This window comes from Tenrec ecaudatus, chromosome 10 (genome assembly GCF_050624435.1).
Source record: "Tenrec ecaudatus isolate mTenEca1 chromosome 10, mTenEca1.hap1, whole genome shotgun sequence".
NCBI lineage: Eukaryota > Metazoa > Chordata > Mammalia > Afrosoricida > Tenrecidae > Tenrec > Tenrec ecaudatus.
The window spans coordinates 75955765-75975911 of record NC_134539.1 but is presented as its reverse complement, the minus strand read 5'-3'; the positions used below and the strand labels follow the sequence as shown (position 1 = coordinate 75975911).

The 20147-nt window shown below is 51.3% G+C and overlaps 1 protein-coding gene across 3 annotated transcripts in view; it reads left to right on the top strand.

Annotated features, from left to right (window-relative positions):
• The window catches only part of NUP214 (nucleoporin 214), a 93304-nt gene extending 75933 nt beyond the window's left edge, over positions 1-17371 (top strand). For 2 of the 3 annotated variants that reach the window (XM_075560621.1, XM_075560618.1), the window contains 6 exons: positions 4305-4461; positions 7849-8001; positions 11816-11987; positions 14777-14916; positions 15784-15808; positions 16356-17371. In XM_075560621.1, the coding sequence (XP_075416736.1) occupies positions 4305-4461; positions 7849-8001; positions 11816-11987; positions 14777-14916; positions 15784-15808; positions 16356-16389 (681 nt within the window). In that variant the 3' untranslated portion in view covers positions 16390-17371. The remainder of the gene's footprint in view (positions 1-4304; positions 4462-7848; positions 8002-11815; positions 11988-14776; positions 14917-15783; positions 15809-16355) is intronic. The other variant, XM_075560619.1, reaches the window with a different exon arrangement.
• Positions 17372-20147: the final 2776 nt, after the last annotated feature.

Sequence of the window (20147 nt, the reverse complement as noted above, 5' to 3'; positions counted from 1 at the left end):
TGATCATAGTGTTTCTCTTCTCTGATTTGTAAGGATTCATAGATTGAGTGTCCTGCGGCCACAGCACCAATAAACTACATGTTGGTAAGAGAGTAATGAAACTACCCTCACCTGCTCGGGAAATAAGGCTGGCCCACGTAAGCCAAAAAATAACATAGCATAACTTAATTGGAAGATGATTGGAACTAATGAAAATGGAAATATTAAATGTATCAATACATAGAAGGAAATATGTAATACAGGAATGTACACATTAAAGAAAAAAACAAACTCAGACTCAATGCCATCGAGTCAATTGCAGCTTGTAGGACTGCATGCGGGTTTCTGGGATTGTAACTCTTTGCTGGAATAGACAGTCTTTTTCCCAACAGAGAGGAAGAAAGACTAAAGTTAATGGAGTTAATTAACATCCTACTCGGGAAATAGGGGCGAAAAACAGGCTTGGCATTCCCAGTGCTGCTGACATGACAATAAAATGTACATTTTAGTCAATGAGGATAAATTTCTATTGTTAAAAAACAAGCATGACTTAGAGCGAAATGACAAACTTGAATGTAAAGATTTAAGAAATTCAATCAATTGTGAAAATTTTTCCTCCCCACCTCTCTCCCCCCAAATCTTAAGAAAACTTTATTGGCAGTATCTACGGAATATTAACAGAAGAGATAATACTTGTCCCACAAGAACATTTTCTGATGATAAGAAAAAAGGGCACATTCCTCACTTACTTTATGAAGGTAACATAAATAAAACTAGGCCAGCTTCTCCGGAATGCCATGTGGAAACCCCAGACACAGTGTTGAGCAACCTGGCCCATGCGCCGATGGCCGGCTGATTTTCCCCCAGGTGCCAAGATGGACTTCTTCCTCAGTCCGTGCATGAAATCAACCCAAAGCACAACAGTGGCCCAATGCACAGACAGCACCGCAAAACGCTAGCATCAGACCTAGACTTAAACCTTCAGGACCTTGTTTTCAGCAGTGACTTCTTAGATTTGACATGAAAAGCGTGAGCAGCCAAAAAAGCCCAATAAGTTGGACTTCCATCACAATTTAAAACCTTGTGGGAAAACATTGTTTAAAATGAACCCTGTTTCTGTTGAGTGGCTTCTGGCTCCGCATCACAGCAGAGGAGCACTGCCCCAGGGTTTCCGAGGCTGTAAACTAGTGGTGCTCCACCTTCCTCAGGCCACGGCCCTTTCACACCGCTCCTCATGTGGTGGTGACCCCCCCACTCCCAACCGTGAGAGTATTGTCCTTGCTACTTCATCACTGTCACTTTACAACAGTTATGAATCGGGCCACCCTGTGAAAGGGTCGTTCAGCCCCCAAAGGGGTCACGACCCACAGGTTGAGGACCGCTGCTGTACCCCTTCATGGACAGACTGTCACATCTTTCCCATGGAGCCATTGGTGGGTGCAAACCACCAACCTTTGAGGTGTTGGTGAAGCACTTGACCGTCACTGCAGGGCTCCTCTTACACTTAAAGAACAGTATCAAAAAGTGAAAAGATAACCAACACATAGGAGAAAATCATGGATCTGACACAGGTTTAATATCCAGAACCTACGTAACCTATATGAGCTCATACGTTAACAACAAAAAGATAACACCATTTAAAAATGGGGAAACAATTTGAAGTGACGTTTCTCCAAAGACACATGAAAAATACTCAACATCATGACTCCTTAGAGGAATGGAAACGAGCCACACTGAGGTGCCATCGACACCCACAAACCTATTGCTGGTGAGTTGATGCCTACTCTTTGCAACTCTAGACCAGTGGTTCTCAACCTTCCTGACGCCCCGACCCTTTCATACAGTTCCTCATGTTGTGACCCCGCAACCATAGCATTATTTTCGTGGCTACTTCATCACTGTCATTTTGCTACTGCTATGAATTGAGCGACCCCTGGGAAAGGGTCGTTCAACACCCCTCCCCCCCAAAGGGGTTGCGACCCACAGGTTAAGAACCGCTGTAGACAGCGTGGAACTTTCCCCGTGGGATTTCCAGGGCTGGGGTCTGTACAGAAGTTGAATTCTTTGGGGCAGGACTAGCAAGATGGAGATGATACCACTTGTACATGTACAGACCTAGGAGGAGGGTATGTCAGGAAACTTTTGCTTCGCGTTTTGGTATTTTTTGTTTATTCAAGGTTTCCATGATTTTTGTAGCAATTCTTTTTTCTTTTTTTTACTTTCATATCAACCATTGTCAATGTATGGACTGACTTAGATTCTAATTCGAAGAAATAAACTGAAATTAGGTATTTATGATTTGAACTTCCTCTATTCAGTAATATTAAGGAATGATTCTTAATTTGTGAAAATATTTTGCATTGTGTTTATGGTTTATGCCTAAAGAGATCATGGAAACTGTGGATGAACTAATGGGATGCCCTAATGAGAGAGACGAGCAGTGAGGGAGGGCGATAGAGCAAGCCCAGTGGTAGACGCTGGTCAATGCTGAAGCAGGATGGTAGGGGTTCATTTGACTCTTCTGTCTACTTGGACATCTTTAAATTTTCCATAACTGTTAGCACCTGGTGCACAGGGTCCTCAAACCCTGTGTGAGAGTATAGTAGTTATCAATTCCTACTCATTGCAGTGAAGTAGGAGCTCTTTTGGGTCATGTTCACAATTGTTTATCAATTCACATTTTAAAAATAAGGTTGATTCATAGGACACTGCTCTTTGTAGGGCAAGCATGTCCCTGCATTGGCGGTTTCATACATTCAGCCTAATAGCCCTGAGATTCATCTGAGAAGTCTGGTGCTCTGTTTCTGCAGGCCCGGGTCAGTTGTCCAGTCAACGGCCGTTTCCTCGTCACCCAAGCTTACGCTCTCTGATCAGAAGCCACGTTTGTAAACGCCATTGCTCATCATTGATGGTTGTAATAAACTCTTTTTGTGCAGCAAGACGAAGAAGAAGGAAAGAAAGAACCCTGTGAAGCAGCCAGGCAAGAACACTTTTGGCAGAAGGAGTAGCAAGTCCTGTGCCCTCCAGCACACAGGAACCTGATGTGTTCAAGGCACACACACATGCCAGGGCCGAGCAAGCCTACAGACAGCAGGACAGGCCGTCCTTCTAAAGTCTGACTGGACCACTGTGTGAAGATACGTGTGCTCGCAGAAAACCAGCCCAGCCAAGCCAGCGGTTCCCAACCTGGGGCTCAAACGCCCCTGGCACAGGGGCGCCCAATTCGTAACAGTAGCAAAACGATAGTGATGAAGTAGCCACAAAAGCAATGTTCTGGTTGGGGGCGTCACCTCCACATGAGGCACTGTCTGAAAGGGCCGGGGCGTGAGGCAGGTGGAGACCCACTGGTCCAAGCAAAGGCGCGAGTAGCCTGGCCCAGGTGGAGGCCGTGTGCCTGCACGGGAAGTGGGTACACCGGGCGCTTGTAAGTGACCTTCTGGAGGAGTAACATTTGAGAGAACGCGGTGAAGAGGGCCTAGCGGATAGTGAACAGCAGCTCTGTTGAGTGTATAATTAAAGTGGACTCATTTAATTCCCTCACCTCTTCAAGCTCAGGGTTTGTTATCTCCATTTCACAGAAGGGGTCTACTACCCCGCCCGTCGGAAACCCCCTGCACACAGTGCCCACCTCAAACCCTGTCTTACCCGATATTATCATCCAAGGCGGTGTCACCTCAATCCTAGCCCTGGTCTGTCTTAAGAGCCTGTTTCCCAGCAAGAATGCCTGTATAGACAGGGGCTGGGGGTGGGGCGGGGGGAATGCCTGTATCTGCGCCTGATGCAGCTTGGAGTCAGGCTGTGTCCCTAAGCCAGCAGCATCCTCTGAGCATCAGAGTTGCAGGTTGGGACAAAATTCTGCTGTGGTTACCATTTCAACAATGCAAATACTGTAAGCGGATTTCTGCAGCCCTGGGGAAGTCATTCGGAAATAAAAGTGTGCAAATTGGGAGAAAAGACTAAATCACTTTCCATCCAAGAGTTAGAAGTGGTGGTGCCTATCCATGCTTTCAAACGATTCGTTTTGGAAAGCTCTTGAGAGTTCGTTTTTCTGCCTGTGGCAACATGTTGTGCAGAGATTGAAGGCAGCAGAGCAGATAAACACTCGACGCATTCAGCTACATCAAGCATGTTCTCAGAACTACAGCACTTTGAGGAAGCCCCTATCCAGGGCCCAGCTTCTTTGGTGGTGGTCAGAACATCGCCCCCGGGCTGCTGCTCTAGGTTCTCCTGCCTCTCCCTTGTGTGCTAGACGTGAGCACCTGTCCCGGACGCGGCCTGCTGTTTCCAGCAGCCTCATGCGCTTTCCCCTGCCTCTTGCTTTGCAGCAGCCGCCCTCCCCCGGTGGCGGTGTGTTCGGGTCTGGAAACGCTGGAAGAGGGGGCGGTTTCTTCAGCGGCCTTGGAGGGAAACCCAGCCAGGATGCAGCCAACAAAAACCCTTTCAGCTCGGCCACTGGGGGCTTCGGATCTACAGCCACCTCAAGTAAGTTGGGGAATTTGTCCAGCCCCTCAATTGCCATTGTCTTCCCCATGATGTCCTCAACAGTGTCAGTAGCAACCAGAGATGAGAGACGTGGAATGCCCATTCCAATATTGGCCCCCCAGACAGTGTGGTGTGTTTGGGCTGCTGCTTGTTTGCTTTTTAACAAACTGCCCTATAGTAATGGTGACCGGAACAGACACTCGAGCTGCAGGGAGAGGGTCCGTGTATCGGGCTCAGTCGTGAACTGATTTGAGTGAATGCAGGCAGAGAGGCATAAATGAGCAGCAGCGGAGCAAGCTGGGCAGGATGCCTGGAGGAGTGGCATCTGGGTTTCCTCTGGCGGGGCACCTTGCCCACCCAGAGGTGAAGCGCTCATTACTCTTCTCTTCCATTTCTGTTTCATTTTGACGGGCAAGCTTTGAACTGCTGCTAACCACAAAGTCAGCTGTTCAAGCCCACCAGCCGCTCCTGGGGAGACTGCTCCGTTAAGATTTTATACAGCCTCAGAATTGACTCTGACAGTGGGTTTGGGTTTGGTTTTTGGATAGTGTGGCTTGTTGGCACCTTCTCTGTTGAATTTATTTTAATTCTGTTGGTTATTTATGAAAGAAACTTGTTTAACCCTTTGGAAAGTATCCTTTTGCTGATGGCGCTGAGGTGGAACGTTAGTAACCTTTCACTGTCATTCTAGCACCTCTCCCTTAATGTGCAATAGCCAAACAGACCAAGTCCATTGCCATCAAGTCAGTCTGACTCCTACAGATCCTGTAGGACAAGCAGAACTGCCCGTCGGGTTCCAAGACTGTCATCCCTACAGAATCAGCCTTCCCACACCACTCTCCCAAAGAAACAGCCGAGTACTTACCCACTGTGTCGCCAGGGCTCCGTATGTGCAAGAGCGGGTCTTAGTCATGGATGCAGAGCTTTTGCACTACAAACCACACTGATTACATCCTTCAAATTAAGGCCCACGGAGCTGAAAGCCGTGCTTTCTATCTTTATTCTCCCTTCTGACTTCACAGACCAAAAGCCAGGTCTTTTGATGTCACTGTCTACTCCGGTAATCGGTAAGGAACGATGACTTGTCAAGAGACACATTCCTCTGAACTCGTGAAGTTATATAATCAGAAATTGTTGTTCGGCTTTCAGCCTGCCAGGAAACATTTAGAATCCCAGAATGACAAGAGAATCTTAGACATCGAATCCAGTCCTTTTCAAGAGCTTTATGCAAATGAAATGTTGGGTCAAACCCCGGCTTGTGAAACAGGTGAAAGCAGATGATTCTGAAGCCCTGCGACACTGCCTATGGCTAGTGCCCCTGTCTTTGTCCCCGGCCGTCACCACGGAACCCGAGTGCCTCTGCAGCCCACCCTCGGGAAAGAAACAAACCCCAAGTGGTTGAGTGGTGATTTTTTTTTAATCAGAAATAAGCAAATCGAGCTCTACACTGGGTCATACATAACATACGAAACATCCTTCTCACACAAAGTAGGCACTTGAAACTTAGTAGGCTAGCTGGTTAGAAAATTTGAGTGTACTCCACAGATACTGTTTATGAGATTGGGTTACTACCCAAAATTTTAAACACAGGTATGTCATACATATCCCTATAAAAGGGTCTTTAATTCTGCCTGAGTCATGACTCTTTAACTCTTGAAGAATTGCTTTCTTTTAATCATGGGCTGGTGGAGCTAGCTTGCTTCTGCTTAGGAAAACCTGCTGTGAGAATATCTTGCCCACCTCTCTGAGCTGTGGCATCACACTGGTCACCTGGAGTCAGCGGTGGTAAGAGCATTTCTACCAAGGAAAACATAAAATGCTACACATCAGCGCCTCCTCCTCCCGCCCTCCTCGCCTGTTAAATGTTGGCTAACTCACTATTGCTTCCATTTAAAAGAAAGACATTTGAGTCTTTTTCATGAACTTTTTCAAGGCCCTCATATATAGTCTTGTAACCCAAAAAGCTTTTCATTCCTGTTGATTTCTTATAAGTAATTAAAAATCACTGCCATCAATCAAGTTGGTTCTGACTCATAGTAACCCTGTGGGATGGAATAGACATGCCCCCGTGAGTGTCTGAGACTGAAGCTCTTTTTTTTTTAATCGTTTTATTAAGTGCTCATACAACTCTTATCACAATCCATACATCAATTGTGTAAAGCACATCTGTACTTTCATTGTCCTCAACATTCTCAAAGCATTTGCTCTCCACTTAAACCCTTGGCATCAGGTCCTCATTTTTCCCCCTCTCTCCCTCCTCCCTCATGAACCCTTGATAATGTATAAATTATTATTTTGTCATATCTTTCCCTGTCCGATGTCTCCCTTCACCCCCTTTCCTGCTGTCCACCCCCCAGGGAGGAGGTCACATGTAGATCCTTGTCCTCGGCTCCCTAAGACTGGAGCTCTTGCCAGAACTCGGAAGCCGCCGCCTCTTTGGCAGCTCGTGGGAGCAGCTCGTGGGTTTCACACTGCGGGCCTTGCGGTTAGCACCCGATGCTTAACTCACTGTGCACCAGGGCTTCTTGTGTTAGTAGGCAGTTTCTCTTTTCCTTTAATTCCCGGATCCGATTCAGTTAAGTGGTTGAAGGAGTGGCCTATCTGGAAGGTCAACAGCTTAATTGAACCTCTTGAAAAGAGGAAATCTGAAAGGAAGTCTTGGCTGGCCTGTTTCATGAGGGGGCTTCAAAAAGTTCCCAGGACAAATCCATTATCTTTAATTCCATTTTCCCATGGGTCTTTTGAAGCCCCTTGTGTATTTTTCACAACGTCCTTAGTTCCCGTTAGCACCGTTTCTCTTGTTTTCCCTGGTTTGACAAAAATTGAAGGTGAGGGAACCAGTGAAAGCAAACCCTATTAATCCAAAGAAACCAAGTCTTCTGTTGCCAGATGGACCTAATGCCACTGTGGGTACAGACGAGTTTCGAAAAAGGAGAGTCTATCATGCCTACATAGTACTTTAGACTCAGTGCCATTGAGTCAGTTCTGGCTCATGGCGACCCTATGGGACACAGTAGAGCTGCCCTTGTGGGTTCCAAAGACAAAATCTTTTTAAGAGGAACTTCCTCTTTCTCCTGGAGAGCGACTGGGGGTTTCTAACTGCTGATGCTGGTTAGCAGCCAGCTTGTGACCACTGCACCACCAGCACTCCTAATGCATGCATCATGCCTCAGCTGCCTCTCGGTCAGTGTCTAAAATCATGTCAGAAAATCCTGGGCCTGGGGCCAAAATGATTACAAACTTGTCATCAAGATGCTCCCTTGCACCCTAGACTCTGGTCACCCCTTTCTTCCCACACACCAGCTGAGGGTGTGTTTTTTTCTGAGGCGTAAATAAGGACATTCGTCTGCGATGGGTCTCCCTCACACATGTTCTTCATCTCTCCAGATACCTCTAACCTGTTCGGAAACAGTGGGGCCAAGACATTTGGAGGATTTGCCAGCTCATCCTTTGGAGAGCAGAAACCAGCGGGCACCTTCAGCTCCGGAGGAGGAAGTGTGGCCTCCCAAGGCTTCGGATTTTCTACTCCAAATAAAACAGGTATCCTGTGCATGCCCCTAAGGTTACCCTGACATTCCCTGGGGCAGAGAGAGCCAGGGGAGCATAGCTCCAGGGTGGCTATCTCAAGAAGAGTAGGCAGGTGGGGTAGTTGAAGTTCTTTTCTCCACCAATTAACATTTTTTAATTTATTGAGCATCTTCTATGTTTCTGACACGGCTCCGGCCATCAGGACATATTCAAAAGACAGCAAACGTAATGCAATCCACAAGAGAATGTAGAGCCTTCTTAAGGAAGAAAACTTGGCAGATGTTTAACAATTACAGACAACCCAAGTAAGGGGGCGTGTAAGGGGTAAAGTATGAACAGCACATCCTGAGTCACACACTTGCCTTGAAGCCCCTTACCTGGGGTAGCAAGGCAGTGGACGTTTAGTTTCTCAAGTCTGTTATTTTTCCCTCTCTTCCCCCAAATCACATTTCATCCCAGTGTGTGACTTTTAAATCATAAATCTGTAAACTGAGTATTTTATAATCATGCATTGCATATGCAATTTAAACTTTAAAAGCATACGTACACATTTAGATAAGAAAACATACACTGGATTCTGCCCTCTTTGGGCCTCTGAAAGCAGAAGAGCGCCTGTAATCCTGATCCAGCTGCACGGACAATCAGGTGCACAGTGTCCAGAAGGGAGTGAGGGAAGACTGTGCTAAGAACGCAGTTCTCAAAACAAACTCCCCTGTTCCCACAGGCAGAGCGCCTCTCCCTCTCGTACGTGGGTTTCTCCACGTGCTTGTGCGCACTCCCCGTGGGTGGCTGGCTCTGGCTTCAGGTGGGGGGACCTGGAATGGCCGGGTTTTAGAGCCTAAACTGCACGTGTTTACCAATACTCTGCCCTTTAATTCACAGCTGTCGCTTGGGCCGGCCAGCCTCTTTGTCAGGTTCTTAGACTCCTTGCCTCGAATCCCCATGGCTTGAGAAGTGGGTGCTGCAGCCTCGTTTGTTTGGACCGTCCCTGGGCCCAGGGATGATCTAAAAGTGATGGCGCCCAACGAGCTTTGGCCTAAGTTCTAATAAGGCAGATTTGCATCTGTGACTGAAAGTATTTTGTTCGTTAATAATCATCAGGACGTCACTGTTATTATTTAAGAATCTGATGCTGTTCTCTTTGGTGCTTGTGATTGTCCTTATATGTGGTTCCTTGTCCTGGGGTCAAGTTCCAGCTGATTGGAAAATTTGACCCCTGTATTTTTCTTTTATCTGTCTTAAAGAAAAAATACTCTCCCACTTTGTAGAATACCTTTCCACTTTGAACATCTGACCCATGGCACCACCTTGGTTGAGGACTCTGGCAGACCTGAGATAAATGAACTAGTAGCCCACCATGTGTAAGCACGGGTGGGAGGAGCCCCAAAGCCCCACTTGTCTGTGACAGAGTCTTTGCAATGGAGGCTTGGCGCCCCAGAGAGCGCCTTCTCTGGAAGGAAAGGCAGTGTTACCCTCACCGGCTGCTCTACAGCTGTGTCAGTGTCAGGATTACCAACGCTGGCCTGAAGAATGATTTTCACGTTGATAGTTTGGAAGAGTCTTTGAAAAAAAAATCCCAACATGTTCATCTTCCCATCAATGTAATTGCCTCAGAACGTGATAGTGGTGGAAAGGAAAGACTAGGGGAGGGACTGAAAAGAGCATCCGTGATGTCCCTGTCGCAGGAGCCAGCAGAGTGACAGGTTCCGTAGACGTGGGGTGGGGGGGGTAGCGACCTGCCGCAGCTTGAGAACCATGTGGCAATGTTGCTCTCCAGTGTCTATCTGTGGCTCTGAAGCAAAACTGAAAAACATAAAGGATATTTTTCATATCGTGGTGATTTCATTGGTTTGTAAAACGTTAGTAATGGCTCTCAGGGATCTTTAAATTGTTGAGACAGAATTGGCTCTTCCACCTCAGAAGTTTGCTGGCCCCTTGTTTGGTGACATTCCCAGCAGTGTCACTTAGCAGCTGGTTACATTTAGACACATCCATTCTCCCAGCCTCAGTTTGCTCACCTGTGAAGTAGGCTAAGATGAACGGCAGTGAAGCACCTGGCCCAGAGCCGACCGCCCCTCGGTGAATTAGCAGCTGTGTTATTGGTGATGGCTATTAAGGTTTTGTTTCTTCTGGAAAAGAGGATTGTGGAAATATGGTCCCTAATAAAACCCAGTCCCCCTGAGCGTCAGGAGGACGGTGTCCACCCCCTCAGTGAGCCAGAAAAACCATTGGCAGCCATCGCATCAGGCCGTGGGCCAGGTGGGTCATTGTTTGGGGGCATTTTCTCTGTAGGTACGTGATGACTGTCCTGGGCTCCACTGTCCAGTTTCCTGTGTTTCATTGTCACTTCTCATTTTTCACTCGCCTCCCACCAAGAAGTCTAAACAATGTTGAGTGGAAGGCACTAGATAAAGCACTGTGTGTCGAAGAAGACAGTGTAACGAGATCTGTGACCGGTTGTAAATAATTCAATCGCGAGGGTTTTTTAGCGGTTTGGTTTTTTTTTCCAGTCTGTTGTATTTGTAACCCAGCAGTTTCCATTATCACGGCTTGGAATTTCACTCAAGATTGAAAAGCAGGATGCCCCCCACACGAGCTTAGCAAAGAGTTCCTTCTCGATTGTGCTGCCCCTCTCAGTGGTAAATAAAGCAAAGCATTTGGGTCTCAAAATAACTGAGCAAACGTGGTAGCCGCTAGCTGTTCAGATGCAGTGTTAGATCCTGCCTGACACCAGTAGCAGAAGCTTGTGGTGATGTGTCGTCGGATTGGCTTCTGAAAAAAGCTGCTCATCTGGCGGTTCCTAGACCCCACATTACTCGCTTTAGCAGCTAGTTCATCGATCATTACTCATTGTAAGCAGTTCCAGAGCTGCACGTCGGCATTGCTCTGTCCACTCTGGTCAGCAGGCACTCGAGCGCCCGTGTGACAGAGACACCTTTGGATGGCTTAAGCTTTGCTAGCTTGGAGAAGCAGAAAGGATGGGGGGTGGGGGGCGTCATTCATCTTCCCAACCTGCCAGGCATCTCCCCGCCTGAGGAGACTGCGGCCTGGCACAGCGTGGCTCTGCCCCACCTGCCGCCATCCCCGTCCCTGGGTTATTCTTGGGGTTCTGCAGCAAACTTCCTCCAAGGAAGACATTTTGATTTGTGCTTTTTTGGGAGGAGTCATTCCTGACTGCAGAAAGAAAGCGGTTTCTTTTTTAATTCATTTATTATTGTGTACGAAGAGAGGGGGGCTGGGAGCCATGTGAGAGCCCTTGGGCTTTAAATAAGTAAAGGCCCTGGCCGACACTGGAGCCCGAGACTCGGCAGCTCGGCTGTCACCGAGCAGAGTCTGCACAAGGGCCTTGCACGGAACGACCCCTGCAGCATGTGTTGATGAGGAACAGTCATTTGTCCGCTGGGCAGGCATTGGCACTCTCCACGAGGACGCGTCAAATGGCTCAGGCCGAGAAAGAGCCAGCCAAGTACCAGGTTGCTCCTTGGTGGTCAGTCGTCTGGTCTTCAGTGGCCATTCAGGAGTCGGTGACATCCAGCTAGCTTGCCTGCAGAAGGGCCTGGGGGTCCCTGGGTCAAGCACGGGGTCACGCTAGAATTCCCAGGCACGCCTCCTGAGGGATTCAGCCGCGTGGTTTGGTGGGTTTCAGTAAGGTGTGTTTGCTGATAGAAAGGTGTTGCCCTATGGTAGGGTTATTTGCATTTGCGTTTCTAACATCGTGTTTCCCCCTTTTTTCCCTCTTTTGATTTGGTTTCCTACCACTTAATGTCTTCTCTTCCCGTCTCTTTTCTTTCTCCCTGCTCCTCTTTGTTGCCTCTGTTTTGCTCAGGTGGCTTCGGTGCTGCTCCAGTGTTTGGCAGCCCTCCTACTTTTGGGGGATCCCCTGGGTTTGGAGGGGTGCCAGCATTCGGTTCAGCCCCAGCCTTTACAAGCCCTCTGGGCTCTACGGGAGGCAAAGTATTCGGAGAAGGAACTGCGGCTGCCAGCGCTGGTGGATTCGGGTAAGCCCCCCGGAGGGACCAGGGGACGCCAACTGCTCACGTCAGCCAAAAGAGCTGGGCCCACGGCTCTTGTTTTGAAAAGAAGGTTCTTTATGTTCTCCCCACCTCTTGGCTGTGAGCTGACACCCGGCCCCCAAATCAGTTAACAGTTTGCGGCAGGTTCCAGACCCTCCTGTTGTCAAGCCTGGCTCTGCTGACCTCAGCAGTGCTGCTCTCTCCTGGGGCGTCAGCGCCCCGTGCTCCTGGTAGAGCTGGTTCCATGAGTGTAAACCATCATGCCTTGTGAGAAGGAAGTCCTGATAGCACAGTGGTTGGCCGCCACCCACAGGTCCTGAGTTTGAAGGCGCCATCCTCTCTGAGGGAGGAAGGTGAGGCTGCCTGCCTCCGTAAAGATGACCCCCCTACTCCACCCCACCCCGAAACCTGTGAGTGGTTCTGCCCTGTCTCACAGGCTGCTGAGAGCTGGAACCAATGAGACGGGAGTGGGGGGGGGGGGGTGTCCCCTGTGTGGTCATTCCTGTGAGGGAGTTCTGAATGAGTCGTTCTCACCTGCTTGATTTCCCATTACTCACTGTCCCTAGAAGCCAGCAAACAACTGACTCCGCATGTCCCTGCTGCTGACTCTGACAGGGCGGTCAGTCTGTCCACAGTCCCGTGAGCCCCCAGCCCGCACGCCTCCCCCCTGCCCCAGTGGACATTATGCAGCTCTCCCCACTGTCCCTGCAACTGCACACACACCCTCCCTGAGACGCTCACCCTGGGCGTTTGTCGTCCGGCTGGTTGCCCCAAACCCCAAGGAGAACCTGCTCTTTGTGCAGACCACAGAGTTCCATGAAATCTGTGTGGGGGTGACTGCCAGCAGTCTCTCAGACGAGGGAGCTAGTAATACCTGGAAGTGACTGATAGCCCTCTCGCCTATGGAACTGGCTGCAAAACTGGGGAGCGGGAGGATTTTATTTGAGGAACTTGGAAAGGTTCCTTGGACGCGGTTGGCCAGACGATGGCATCTTGATCTTGAAAATAGACTGGAGCGTGTTCTGTAAATAACCGAGGTCGGCTCTGCCTGCCTGTGGCCTCCATGAACAAAGCTTGCACTGAACTTCCGAGACGAGAGGACACAGTGGCCTACCCAAAGAGTTTACGTGAAAACAACGATAGGACATAAAGGTCATGTGACCCTGGCGTCCACATCACACATTGACCCCCTTTTCATGAGTGGGTGAAGCCCCCTTACCTTCTGCTGACTCGCTCCTGCTCCCTTGGCAGAGGAGGGGAAGCACGCTCTTCCAGGGACATTTGTGAAGAAGGGGGGTTTGTCCTAATCTTTTTTGGGGGGCTTTATTTGTTTTTTAATTTAAAAAATATTTGAGATAGCATTCACATGTCATAAAATTCATCCTTTTAAAATGTATGGTGTGGTTTTTAGTATATTCATAGACTTGCATGGTCTGAGTCTAGATTCTCAGTACTCCAGAAGAGCCCTGCACCCACTAACAGGCAGTCCTCCTCCTGCCCAGGGCCACACCAACACCCTGACCGCTGACTCAGACCGTTTACCCTCCATTAGTTGCCAACCGAAAGGTTAGCAGTTCATGTCCACGCAGCCACTGCACAGGAACAAGACAATCTGTTCCTGTAAAGATGACCAGACTCCATGCCCAGCCAGCCAATTCCAACTCAGAGCAGCCCTACAGCACCAAGTTAGAATCCCCGCTTTGCCCCCACGGGGTTGCTCAGACTGCGATCTCCATGGACGCCGACTTGCACACCTTTCTTTTGCTGAGCAGCAAGCAGGTTTGAACCACCGACCCGATCTCGTAGCTGCCTGCTTTAACCAGTGTGCCACCAGGACTCCCTTCCCTAAAGATTACAGCCAAGCAAACCTCATGAGGCCGTTGGTCCTCTTGTCACATGGCGTCTGAGTCATAATCAACTCAATGACACCTAACTCCCACCCACCGTGGTGCTACTGCAGACAGACCACGTAAAGACGGGGAAGGGGGTGCTCATGTGCTGCGGTCTGGCTCTCAGGGAAGCCCCAGCGAGGAGAGTTGAGTAACGCTTCTGAAGCAGACCTGGCAGAGACGGAACTGGTGTTCTTGGCCGGCTGGCTGAGCCCTGATTCCCGCCGAGTTTGCCTCGCACACACTGCCGTGTGCTTGGGGAAGGCTGGGGGTGACTGGGCTCCTGGGGTTTTATCTAGTGGCTGGAAACCAGTTCTTTGCTCAGAGGAAACTCGTCTGGGAGTCCGTGTGGCTCCCCCATGTGCATCCTGGCTGCCTGGCTGGTTGGGTCCCTTTTATAGACCAGGACTGACTAGTGCCTGTTCTGGAAGGAGACCTCTCCAAGAGCTAGTCCCTGACCAAGCAGGCTGTGTGAGCAGTCTATCCGGGGGGCAGAGACTGCCCCGTCCAGAGCAGCACTGAAGAGAGAGGAGAGGGGAGGGGGAGTTACAAAAGAGAGAACGGTGGCGCGGAGCAGCAGCCTTGTTGGAGACAGGAAGTGCCAGAAGATGGGTGCCGCCTCATTCCCACATGGCCTGACGTTTGGTCCTAGGCAGCAGGCGGGTACTCGACCGGGGTTGGGTCCCATGTCCTCTAGTATTTTTCTTCCCCAAACGGGGTACATCTCTGCTCTGTGCTTCCCGAGCGGCCGCCTGCTTCAGCCGAGGCCAGTCCCCTGTGAGCACGTCTGCCCGGCCCCCTGAGTTGCGACAGTGGCCCGAGGTCTTCTCGTGGGCAGTGACAGAGCAGCCCCTCACCACAGTCTCCCGTCTTACTGGAACCCAGGTTTGGGAGCAGCAGCAACACCACGTCCTTCGGCACCCTGGCGAGTCAGAACGCGCCCACGTTCGGATCACTGTCCCAGCAGACGTCTGGCTTCGGGACGCAGAGCTCTGGCTTCTCTGGTTTTGGATCTGGTGGAGGAGGTAGGTAGGCAGCCATTCCTCCCTCACAAGCACCGCCTACCTTTCCCGTGCTGGCATTGAACATTCCACGGGAGGCCTTTTCTTCCCAAAGAAACGAGGCTTTTTGGTGGTGAAGGCTTTGGGGTTGTTGTTTTATTTTTTAACCTGGCTATCCTGTATTATTTTTAAAAGTTGAGAGCCATTTGAAAATGAAATGTTCTTTTTAGGTTTTAATTAGACTTGTAACATTGTACTGGTTGCTACCAAATAAAGAGTATGACTGGCTGGATTAAATCTTCTCTCACGATTTAAGAACCAAAATACTGCAGTCTTACTGAACCAGGGTCCAAACTCCATGCCAACAGACCCCAAAAGGTGGCATGTGGAGACGCCCAGACTGCCTTTGCATCTGGCTCTGTCTTACCCCAGCAAACGTGTGGGGAACCATTGGGCAGCGTCCATTAACAAAGGAAGAAGCAAACAGCTCTGGGGTTTACCAAGGCAGCAGGTGCAGCCTCGAGGCACAGGGAGAAAAAGAGGAGGGCTCCCCAGTGCTACTTACACACATGGGCTCTGTGCCACAGACTGCCCTCTGCCACCCTGCCCGGCAGCGCAGCAGGGCAAAGCCCTTAAAATATGTAAATGGCACAGCTTCCACTCCAAGAGCTTTCCCCTGAGGGAGCTGGTCGTCTCTGGAGGAAAGAGAGCCACTTCTTCCGGTCCCTTCTGCCCATCCAGCAGGCGAGGTGTGGACGTGGGGGACTTTCCATAGGAAATCAGGCAGGGGCGGGGAGTGTGGCCTAGGGCCCGCATCTGCCTTCCGAGTGTTACATCTGTCCGAGCTGGTCCTCCTCATCTGTTGTTGTTTACCTTCGTTGTGTTTTGCAGGATTCAGCTTTGGATCGTCTAACTCGTAAGTGCTGCCCCCGGCTTGAGCCTGGCTTGCATTTAAGTAAGGATGGGAAGTGTGGTGTGTGCAAAGACAGCGAGCGAAGATCTTGTGCTTGGTGCCTGTGTGCAGCAGTGTCCGCTGGGGAGACTCTTGCCCAACTAAGGCTTGTCCTGGGGAGCCTGGGCTTTCGGGGTCACGGTTGGGGTTCTGACTGCGGTGGGTCCGGTGGACTGGCTAGCCTCGTAAAGAAACCAGGCAGGAGGGAGGGCAACCACGTCCTTGTCGAGGACAGTAGAGGAGAATGTGCCTTCCCGAGGAGCCAGGGCCTGAGCGATGCTGCTCTGCCTGTCCCCGTGAGTCTCAGAGGCTTTCTGCCGAGCACGCGCCTCGAGGCCATTGCCAAGCTTCGTTTTGGATGCTTCTCACAGGATGCTTCTGGGTAGCGTTGCAGCAGCGTTAAAAATGCAGGGTCTGAACCGTGAGCACGTCAGTAGCATAAGCACAGGAGCCTGTCCTCCTCAGTAAGAAGCCACGGCTGAGTCCCCCTCGCCCCGGTGCTTCCTTGCAGGTCTGTCCAAGGCTTTGGTGGATGGAGAAGTTGAGTGGGCGTCGTCAGCGTCCCATCGCGTTCCGGTCACTGACTGACTGCGTTCTCAGCTCCTTCCCACAGAGAAATTCTGAAGCAGACTTCTCAAATGGACCTTCCACACGGAAGCACACATGCGTTTTTACATACACACACCCAAAAAGAAACAACAGAAACCAAAAAATGATTACTTGTCTGTTTTGGGTTTCGGTTTTGTTTGCCAGTTCTGTTGAACTGTTCTGTTCTGTTGTGATACAGAAGCTATGTGGGGCTTCAGATTACAGCCACGGCGAAAGGTACTCCCTTTTGTGTGGCTCTGAGAAGCCCCACAGCCGTCTGTATCCGCCGGCAACGTATGGCACCAGAAGTAACCAGCATGGCATCCCGAGAGAGGGCTTCTGCCAGAGGAGTCGAATGCTGGAGGGCCACCTTCCTGAGGTAACAGCTCGGTGCCTCCTCAGCATGTCCTCAGTTGTCATGTGTCAGGGCACGCTGGCCCTTGGGACCGGGTGGAGGCGGCTGAACTCCCGTTGCAGTGGCGTCAGTTGGGTTTCAGGGGCCGGTCGAGGCAGCTGTGGAAAGGAGGCCAGGAGGAGGCTGGCTGGCGCCTTGCCTTGGAGAGACGCCACGACTGAGCTCTGACCAACAGTGTGCTGCCTCTGAAGGCCCTTGTTGACCTCCGTGTGACTTGGGCACTGTGTGTCCCACAGCTCCTACCCTGGAGAGGAGGTGGCCCTTATCTCCAGGATGTGACAAGTGACGTTGGTGACTGTGCCAGTACTCTCAGCCACAGTGCGATAACCCTTAGGGCAGCCCTGTTCTTGCCAGACTAGGCTGGACTTGGACAGCACTTGCTAGCAGAACCTGTGGAGCAGACTGCGTCCCCTAGAAGGCAATATCTTTCAGACCGGGCAGCAGGGGTCGGGGTGAGCCGTCCTTATCTCCCAGGCCCAGAAGGTACAGTGCTTGGGTGGAGTCCACGGCTGGGGGGGGAGGGGGCGTTAAAAAGGGGCCTTTTAGAGTTTTGCATATTGGAAAGTTGTATTTTACAATGTTTTAATAAAAAAGGTTTACATGTGATATTAATCTGTCACATGACCCCCGTCTGACCATCTTGGTTCTGTTGGCTGGTCTCAGGCAGGTAGCCCAAGTGGGCTTTGACCTGCGGCTCACGCAGCCCGTCTGGGGCCTGAGTCCTGGCTGTGCACCAGACTTGAACTCACTAGGAACCCATTGTCCAGTATGGACTCCCAGGCTGCAGGCCAGGCATCCTGACTCAGTGGGGTGAAATTGGAGCTGGTTCTCCCAACTGCATTCCCATGGTATCTGCCCCCCCTGGAGAGGAGGCTCCATCCCATATAGCACTCTTGGGTTTCAGGAGTCCTCCCTGAACCAGCTGTCAGCAGAGCTAAGAATTGGAATTGGATCCTGGCGTGTCCAGGGTCGGCCATCCTCCCCCCACGCCTCTGCGGTCTGAGTACACAGTCTGGGTCTCCATGCTTGCCGTCACCTTCGGGTGCTGCCTCTGGGAGAGTCTGGGACTTCTGGAGTGCATTCTGTCTTCAGTCTGTGCAGAATTGGCGGCCTGTCACCTACTTCCATCCTGTCCTCTCGTAAAGCCCCTCAGCCACTAAATGGGGGCCACTGGGCGGGGCCCGAGAGCCCCCTCTCAGCTCAGGCTGGATCCCCAGGTGCCTGCGTCGTGTTGGTAGGAAAGCCGCTGGCGGAGAGCCTAGTTTTAAAGGGAGGGCACATTGGATGTGAAGAGAGACAACCCCCAGGCCTCCACCCCTCAGGTGCCCCTCTGGGCTCTGTTTCATAAATAGAACTGGGTTCGGCTGAACCCCTTGACCTCAAATTCTCTGCGTTACTCCTCCAGCGAGGTGGCAAGTGACATCTCTGCATAAGGCATCGCAGCTGTACTGTGCCAGATAAGGCCCCGCCCCTCGAGCGCCTCTGGGGGCTGAGTACAGCGATAGAAGGCCGGGGTCATCTTGGAGCACAGCCCAGGTGCACCCCTGAACCCCAGTCTGCCAGAATGTTGGACTAGGAACGCGCAGTGGTTCCCGCCTGCCAGGGAGAGGCTGGCGGGGCTTGAGCCTTTGCAGAACACAGGCAGCGGGGTCTGGGAACGAGTGACCCGCCAAGAAGACCACGTCACAGCGGCCGTCCTCAGCCCCGCCCCTCCCCGAGCGCTGCACGGAGTGGCGGCCAGGTCTACAGGCTTAGTGGAGAGAGTCTGTTCCAGGACCAGAAAGCAAAAAGCGGCCGAGCCCATTTCATGAGGTGGGGTGTGCTTGGATACCTGGTGCTTTGGTGGCAGCACAGTGACAGGCCATGGACTGGGTTTCTGGGGGACAGGTAGAAACAAAACACAAAGGAACCCCCACTGGCAGGCAGAAGAGCCGTGAGGGTCCTGCTCTCACCATCATGGCAAGAGTGGGCCCTGCAGCCCGACCCTGACCCTACCCCTTCATGACTCCATGGCCCGAACAAGACAGTGTCCACTGCATGTCCTGGGTTCCCCCACGGCGGTAAGGACAGTGAAAGCAGTGTCGAGGATGAGACGGGGCGCGGACACCAGCCACACAGTCAGCCAGCGACGTGGTAGTACGGACCAGATTCAGGGGGCGCACGGCAGAGAAAGACCAGGGAAGCCTGCGGGGCTGCGCTGAGTCAGACGGGCTCGGTGGTGCCCGGCCAGTGCTGCCCGACATGTCGTCAGTGGTTCTCAGACTGACTCGGAGGGGCCAGCGGGGCCCATTACTGGGAGCGCTTAGCCAGCTTCCCTGCAGCTCTGGCATTGCCACGTCCACGGAGGCTGGTTTTAGAAAACCTTCCCACACTCATCGCTCGCCCCCCTCTGCATTGGTGAGACAGAACACCCCCCCCCCTCCGCCCCAGAATGTTTACTTTGCAGGGAGTCCAGGTTAAGGAATCTGCTAAAATGATTAAGCAGAGTCACATTTAAATGTCAGCGCTCTCTGGGGTCATCTGCCCATCCCTGTAAGTTCTCCCCAGTCAATAGCATAGGGGTATTCGCACCTTCCCCTTATGGGACAGTCCAACTCACCCCCGCTTTATTTTCCTGGTCATGCATTCCAAATCAGTACTTCTCCAAAGGGAGGCCGTCAGCTTTGTCCTGCCTGAGGTTGAAGGAGCTTTGCTCCCACATTTCGCCACCTCCGTGGTTTCTATGGGTCACTTCCAACAGGACATTAACTGGTACAACCAGCTCCGGCACAGGCCCCCTCGCCCAGGTTTGTGGCGGCCGCCCTGTGGTTGACCCTGCACTGTTTGGAATCTCCTGGCTCGCCCTCCTCGCACACTCTACCCTGGTTCGGCCTTGCCTTCTCTCAAAGAGAACCACGTCCCTGGTCGCTCGAAACATCTATGTGAAGTCAGTGTCCCACCCAAAGGTAGTCGTGGGCCAGGTGAGTGAGGGGCTTCTGAGATGAACTGAATACAATTTGACTTTTCCGTCGAGAGGCTGCTGCGAGCCTTTGCTATGTAAACATGCTCTCTAATTAACAAAATGAAGTGCTCTATGTCCTAAGTGGCTCTGACGGTGGGGTGGGGGGGGGTTGGCTTTGAGACGGGGTCCCGGGAAGTGGCAGACAGCAGATTGACTGGGGCCCTGGGAGCCGTTTCTAACACCTCTTCCTGCACTTGAGCACCCTAGTTAGGATTGACCGAAGCACATTTGTGACAAATGACATCTGAGCACTTCACAGACGCTCCCAGCTGACCTGCGAGCTTTCACGAGGGATCTGT